The 7,848-nt window shown below is 45.3% G+C and overlaps 1 protein-coding gene across 1 annotated transcript in view; it reads right to left on the reverse strand.

Moving 5' to 3' along the window:
* neto1l (neuropilin (NRP) and tolloid (TLL)-like 1, like) overlaps positions 1 to 7,848 on the reverse strand; it is a 90,221-nt gene that overhangs the window by 16,546 nt on the left and 65,827 nt on the right. Inside the window, exons 6-7 of the mRNA XM_034109195.2 lie at positions 1,745 to 1,967; positions 91 to 236 (exon numbers count right to left, since the gene is read on the reverse strand). Of these exons, the coding sequence (XP_033965086.1) occupies positions 91 to 236; positions 1,745 to 1,967 (369 nt within the window). The remainder of the gene's footprint in view (positions 1 to 90; positions 237 to 1,744; positions 1,968 to 7,848) is intronic.

The raw sequence follows: 7,848 nt of genomic DNA on the forward strand, positions 1-7,848 counted from the left end.
TGCGTGTGTGTGTGTGTGTGTGTGTGTGTGTGTGTGTGTGTGTGTGTGTGTGTGTGTGTGTGTGTGCGTGTGTGAGTGCAGATATCTCACGCTCTTGGTAGGTGGTGAACAGGATGCGGAAGCGGCTCTTGCGGCTGGCCTCGTCCGCCCACATGCGGATGACTCCCAGCGTGGAGACCAGCATGATGTCGTTGGCCACGGTGGAGCAGAACTTGTTCTTCAGGTCCTCCACCGAACTGAGAGAAGGAGAGGAAATAGCCATCGACAATCTCAATATGAATGTTGTGAGTGTGAAGCATTTCTTTGATGTCTCAAGCCCCTCACTCACTCAGCGGTTTTTAACACACGACCCACTTAAGAATCGAAACTAATTTCGCGGCCCACATTCAACCATAAACAATACAGAGGCTGAATACAGTTCTGATTGGTCGATTCAGAACATGTGACACGTTGTTAATCCAGTAGAACAGACCGTTGTCAAGGACTGTAATGACCGTTGCTAAGGAGGATCGAGAAAGAGAAAGGCAAGGAGGTTCAAATGAAAATAACCTTAATAATTAAATGTTTCCACACAAATCATAATGTTTCGAAAATTATTTGGCGGCCCGCTTGCAATGCCTTCGCGGCCCAGATAACAATTTCGATCTCATAGTCGTTTTTGACCACTTAACGATCCGTATCCGTATCTCCCATGCCCCTCCTTGTTTGCTCACACCATGTAAAGCGGCCTTGGGTCCCGTGAAAGGCGCTATACAAATTAAATCTATTATTATTATCTCAAAATATCAATTATTTTTTTCTTTGATCATGATTCAATCTTCTCGCTATATTGAATTAAAATAAGTCTTTGTGTCGCCTTTCAAATAGCTCTCCGGCTGTTCAACCAACGGAACAGTTTGATATTTGGAATCCAAACACCTGCTTCACTGATGAAAAGATTGATAGCCTTCACGTATCAATACGAAGCAGACGGCAAAAAAAAACATTTTCAGAGTCTGAGATACGTCAAGAAGTAGCAACAACATTGATTTTAAGGCTCTGATATATTTTGGTCACATCTAAGATGAAAGCCCCCCCTTCCCAACACTGCTTTAAAAAGATTATACATTAACCCTTCTCTTGCGTTTCGAGTCAAAAGTGACCGAATTGATTTGATATACTTTATTAATCCCTCGTGGGGAAATTGTTTCTCTGCATCCTAGTGTCAGGAGCAGTGGGCTGCCATTTTGAAGGCTCCCGGGGAGCAGTGTGGGGAGCGGTGCCTTGCTCAGGGACACCTCGGTAGCACTTGGTCTTGCCGGGATTGAACTGGTGACCTTCCAGTTGCCAAGCCAAGTCCCTATCGACTTCACCACCACTAGGCCTCTGAACATATATACATTTGGTGATCACCACTTGCATCGCATTTTGAGTGATTGGGGTTCCAGAGATATCACGGTTCAAAACACACCGGCCACTTTTGAGCGAAAATAGCACGGGAACGCACGAGAAGGGTTAACACTAAAAAAAGACAGAAGATATTTCTTGATTTCTCATCAAAGTATTCCTGTGTGTTGAGCAAGGACGAGGGAACTGCACGATGTCCAAACCATTAATGTCTTGTCTTGACATAATTAAATATGTAACTCTTCACGAAAAACTAAATTGTCAGTTGTTATGTTCAGTTAACGACATGATTAAGTCTTGATCCGGAGATACTGAGTCTGAGCACGATTCATCTGACTGAAAGGTTGAAATGTCTCACCTGCCACCGTCGTACACAGCCACGAAGTTGCGCTTGCACTCGTTGGAGTTGGCCATTTCATAGTCGAGAAACCGCAGGTAGATCTGTCCGAAACAAAGAGGAGGTTTGAAGACGTGAGGACATGACGGAGGAAATAACCCATCTCCTTCATTTGACTGATTATCCAGCGCCCGATGAAGCGGCTCGGCGATGAAACCGGGCCGACAGACTGCTTCTTGTACAAAGTCATTACGCACTCGTATCAAAGAGGACTCAGACTGACAGAGGCCATTAGACTCATTATTCACATCAGTTGAGATAAAGCTTCACATTAGCCGCGTTCACACTGCGGTACTTTTCCCACAAAGGTTCATGCGAACTTAGTTCATGATCGCGTTCACACCAAAAAGAGCCGGTACTAAAAGTAGTTCATGAGAACCTTTTTACCCCCTCTCTTTTGTGAGAAAAGAGCTATATGTCGGATTGCAAACCACGCCCCGTAAAACTCCCAAAAAGTTTTGTGAAGCCGCCATTTTATTATCCTCGCATTAGCATTATTAGCATTAGCATTAGCCCAGCGCAGAAACGCAGAGAGACTAATTTATGGCAACACAAAATAAAACATGGGAGCGGTGGAGATGAGGAGGTGTCGGCGTTCTGGCGATTTACTCGGAAGGCTTCAGTAGAAGCAGCTGGGAGTCCCAGCAGCTTCTACTGAAGCCTTCCCCAACTCCGGGGACTTCCGGCCGGGGACTCCGGGCGGCAGTATACGCCGTGAAGTGGTTTGCGGCCTGCCAGTAAACCCAAAGCAGAAGAAGAAGAAGAAGTGACGTCAGCGGCTTCATTTGCCTAATCCACCCTGTAAGGAAATATTTGTATGTATTCATGCAAACTGTGAAGAAGCTTGAAAATGATTTGTGTAGAAAACTGGGCTGGTTTTGGGCCTGCTAACATGTGGTTTTTTAGAGGACACAGGAAGAGGGGGAAGGTCAGGAGTTAACATACAGTCATCCCTGATGTGGGGTGTTGATGATAATTTGGGCAGCCAATCACTGGTCTGGAAGGGAGGCGCAGATAACTCCTCCTTGGGTCAGCGAGGGATATAGACAGAAACCCCGCTGTGTTCGGTCTCTTTCTCCTCTGGCTGGCTGGCTGGCTGGCTCACGTGAGTATCAGGTAAATGTGGGATCCCACAGAACTGTATGTAATTTGTACTGTATTGATTGTACTTGATTGTATTGCATTGTATATTACCATTAAAGTGGATTATTGTTTAACGGTTACTTGTATGCTGGGTTTCCTTCCTGTAAGATAATGGCTTGTGTAGGGACGCGAGGAGATTTGGAAATGCGGCCTAATTAACATTTATATCTCCTAACAACCCTCAGGGACTTATTCTGATGTGAACGCGATCTGTACTTAGTTCATGAGAACTAAAGAGTTCGCATGAACTAAGTACGCATGAACCTTTGTGGGAAAAGTACCGCAGTGTGAACGCGGCTCTTGTTACATTTTACCACAAGAGAAAGAAAGGTGTGCTCCATACAAACTTCATTTCAGACCCTTTATTTGAAAAGAATGGACTTCAAAGACATATATTCAAAGCATGGCAGATATAATGACTATGTAATGATACTAACAACCCCTCGTTACTTCCCTATTGCCTGTGTATCATTGTCTGTCGTTCATCAGGCGGAGATCGTCCAATCACAGTTCTGGTTCTGCTCCGATGCTCACAACACTCGCCATCATTACGGCGGTTAATTGTGTGACAGCGAAATGTGACCGCTTAAATGCCCAACGAGGACGGCTGCAGATGGAGGAGGATAATGGACCGAACTCGCCTTCGACAACATGACAGGTGAAATGGATCTGAGAGAGAGGGGGGGGGCAAGCGAGTCGATTTCCCCCGGGGTTTTATATTAGTGTCAATAATCCTCCACCTCCAGATTTGTCATATTCAGCCACTGTGTGTGTGTGTGTGTGTGTGTGTGTGTGTGTGTGTGTGTGTGTGTGTGTGTGTGTGTGTGTGTGTGTGTGTGTGTGTGTGTGTGTGTGTCTTTCCTGAAATTAATGTGTCCTTGTATTGATATTAATGTCTTAATCCCAGCAGGAGAGGGCCTCGTGATGGAAGAGGCTCTGAATGCTTTTGCGATGATCTATTTCTCTCCAGTATTGCACGGATTCCCAAAATGAAATGTGAACAATTGAGATATGGTTTCTCAATAACGTGGATGAACTTCGAGAGAATCAATCATCAGGTCAGTGATCCGAGTCTTTACACGCCTTAACTTTCAAAGTATGAAGGACTTTTTGGAAGAGAACTGTGTCGCATTAAGAACGAGGAAAGTAGGTTTTATGGGTGGACGACGATGTTATTAAAAATGTCTCCATTCCATGCGGCTCGTTGCCAAAGAGGACTGATTGCATGGGTTATTGTTAAGGTTACAGTCAAGGTTCAAGTAATGGGGAGAGGTAGCTATCAGCATGTTAATTAGCTCACTCGTTCTCTCGTCAGCGAGCAGCAGGCCAATCAGACGAGCGGTTTTCCTCCCGCAGCACAAAGACTGCAGTTAGAGCAGCCGTCTGTAACCAGTCAAAGCTAGTTCAATAGACCCATTACAAACACAACACATTGTTGATTAAGTGTACTGGTTTTAAGAGACGCCATGTGGTGGTAATGGCTGGTTCAAATGGCAATGGTTTAAAAGCATAATCCTCCACATTGACCAAAGTACTGTTTTACATCCAGAGATGGAGACTTTGTACACATTCATGGTCCAGAGGAGGAATATTAGAATTATAAAGATGCCATATTATGCTTTTTCTCTGAACTATTTCAAAATATACTTGAAGAAAACCACATGATTTGATACAACTATTCATGTGCACCTTTGAGTAAGACCTTTAACATCATATTGACGCTTCACTAGGGATGTAACGATATATCGAATATCGCGGAGAGACGATGCACAGTTTGACCCACTGCTGTCACCCATGGCCAAAGCATATCTCTCTGTCCCAGCAACACCAGTACCAAGCAAGAGAGTTTTCTCCACATCCCAGCTTCTACCTGGACATGTGGACATGCTCACATTCCTAAAAGATAACCGTGATGACGCTGAGTGAGTGAGTGAGAGTTGAGTTACTTGAAAGACTTGATTTATTCTATTGCAGGGTCTCGTTATTATATTGTCGACACTTTAAAATACTGCTATCCTACTAAAATGCGGTACAAATCAGATTTATTATTTAATAAAGAAAAAAAATCAAGTAAAAAAAAAAAAAAAAAGATTAATTTTTTTCCCCCTTTATTTTTCAATATCGCGATAAATACCGTACCGTGGACTTTTTATCGCGATATTATCGTACCGTGAGTTTTTGGTATCGTTACATCCTGTCACGGAGGTGATCTCTGGGCTCATAGATCTCGGCCTCCGTTACGGGTTGTTTAGTTTGTTGTTGTTGAAAAGTGTTCCCTTTCCCCATGTCTGTCGTTGACTGTGTGCACCTGGTGCCCTGTGTTGGCTCCTCCCCCCTCACCTGGTGCCCTGTGTTGTCTCCTCCCCCCTCACCTGGTGCCCTGTGTTGTCTCCTCCCCCCTCACCTGGTGCCCTGTGTTGTCTCCTCCCCCCTCACCTGGTGCCCTGTGTTGGCTCCTCCCCCCTCACCTGGTGCCCTGTGTTGTCTCCTCCCCCCTCACCTGGTGCCCTGTGTTGTCTCCTCCCCCCTCACCTGGTGCCCTGTGTTGTCTCCTCCCCCCTCACCTGGTGCCCTGTGTTGTCTCCTCCCCCCTCACCTGTGTCCTGTTGGGTTGGGCATTTAGGCTCTGGGGTTTTGCTGTTAGAGAGGCTGGTGTGTGTGAGATGCCGGTGGCTGCAGGCTGGGCCCACGTGAACGGCAGCAGCAGGATTGAGGCTGTGTGTATTGTGTTCATGCTGTAATAAATGCCCACACCGGGTTATATTTGGGACGTGCTGCCTCTGCCTCCTTGGTTGGTCTGGGCCGCTCACACATCCCTACGCTTCACTGACTGATTTGTTTTGCATTATGGTTGGAACACATTTCAATAGAACAGATGTACTACTGTATCTTCAAATGCAACTGCATGAACTGTTAAAGAACAGGACAGAAGGAAACAGCTAGCTTTGTTAGAGCTGACAGGTTTCACTTGTAAGAACCAAGAAACATCTTCGAAAGCATAAAATACTTGACTATGCTGCTCCGTACAGTAAACCCTTTTATGTTGTAAAAGATTATACTGTCGTCCTACATCAGAAATGTCTTGTTTTTATGACAAGTTTTTCCCATTTTGCTCGCGTGCATCCCGCCGAGTGTATCAAGGAAAAACAAGAACTAGCATTGTCCTGCCTGTGATATATGTTCCTAACATGTGCACGCACTTGAGTAATGTCTGATAGATTACTTTATTTGGCTTGGAAATAAAAAGAGGGACATGCAGCAATAAGAGTTTGGGTTTTTCACTTCTAACTGGCCGATGATGAAGACGAATCAGACCGCAGACGCCATCGCAAACCCAAATGACGGCAATGGATCAGATAGATACAATCACCAATTTGTAAGGCGAGAGATTGCTCTCCTGCAGGAAAACAGGCTGCCTCCTCATTGATTCTGCAGCGCCCAATAACCACGCAGAATCCATCACTGACTGGGGCAGAATATTTTCTCAGTGCTTCCTTAAAAGGGGCCTGTAGCGGCATCCATGCTGTTCATTATAGTCGGTATGAATGTCCATATTTTGGCCACAACCATCAGGACGGTGTCAGACAGCGAAGGCCAGGTGGTGAAAAACAGACGAGACACACATGATGAATGCAGCAACTGTAATGTGTCAAAATACGGGAAATATTCATCTACAGCTGTCCGCTGAATTCGGACAGCTGAGAAGAAGAAATTATGCGAACAGAGAGCAGAAGATGAGAGTTGTGTGTATGTATATTAAAAGGTGATATTGTGTTTAACTGCATGCTTTACGCTACACCTAAAACTAATTAATTTCTTTCGAGCAGAACCGATTTACGGGAAGGAATTCAAATGACACGAGGTGGTGTACGCAGTGCTTCTCAAATTGTGGTCCGTGAGCGCCCCCTAGTGGTCCGTGAGTATATTGTTAACATTTGAAATAAATAAATACATTTAAGTTTTCCGCACTCTCACGGGAATATTTCCGCAATGGAGCGAGGTTAAGTTTCACTTTCGATTGCATGATATAGCCCAGCGCAACACCTTCATCACACATGTTGCCACTTGTTTGTACCATTTTCAGGCGATTTGTAGTCTGTTCTAGAAAAACGATGTTTTTTTTTATATTTGTGGAGTTAGGTGGTCCGCGAGTGTTTTGTTATTGGTTAAGTCCTTGGTATGAACAAGTTTGAGAAACACTGGAAGGCAATCCCATTATGGCATCAAACTGCTGCAGTGCTGTCACTTCTGGCAACAACACGTGGTCACTACTGCTTACTTGCAGCAGGTGTACTTTTCAGTCTGTGTCGCCACCTCGCCCTTAAACCTCCTTTAGTGCATTTAGACCTTTGATAAAATGCATTATTGTTTCCCTTTCCCCTTCTTCCTCCTGCCTCTCCCGCCTTCTCTCTGGAGTGCTCCGGTTTAATTAGAGCCTCCAGTGCAGGATGTCATTATCTCTCTGCTGGTTCAGGCACATCGGGCGAGAGCAGTCCTGCATCAGCATAGAGTCATCACATCACGCCTACTGTACGCAGCGGTCTCTCACTGCAGCAGCATGTGTGTGTTTTAAAAAGACATGGGTAATTGAGAGCGAGCAGTGGTGGTGGGTGTGAGATCTTCAGGACAGATCCGTGCCCACATTTTTATTTGCTGCCTTGTCCATCAGAGCCAATGACAGGCAGGCTGTTGCCCTGAGAGACACACTCCTGCAGGGCTGAATGTGACACTGATACAGACGGAGGAACATACATCATACTGCCAGGCTCCATCACTCTGTCACACACACACACACACACACACACACACACACACACACACACACACACACACACACACACACACACACACACACACACACACACACACACACACACACACACACACGCACGCACGCACACACACACACACACACACACACA

This window comes from Pseudochaenichthys georgianus, chromosome 20 (genome assembly GCF_902827115.2).
Source record: "Pseudochaenichthys georgianus chromosome 20, fPseGeo1.2, whole genome shotgun sequence".
NCBI classification, from domain to species: domain Eukaryota; kingdom Metazoa; phylum Chordata; class Actinopteri; order Perciformes; family Channichthyidae; genus Pseudochaenichthys; species Pseudochaenichthys georgianus.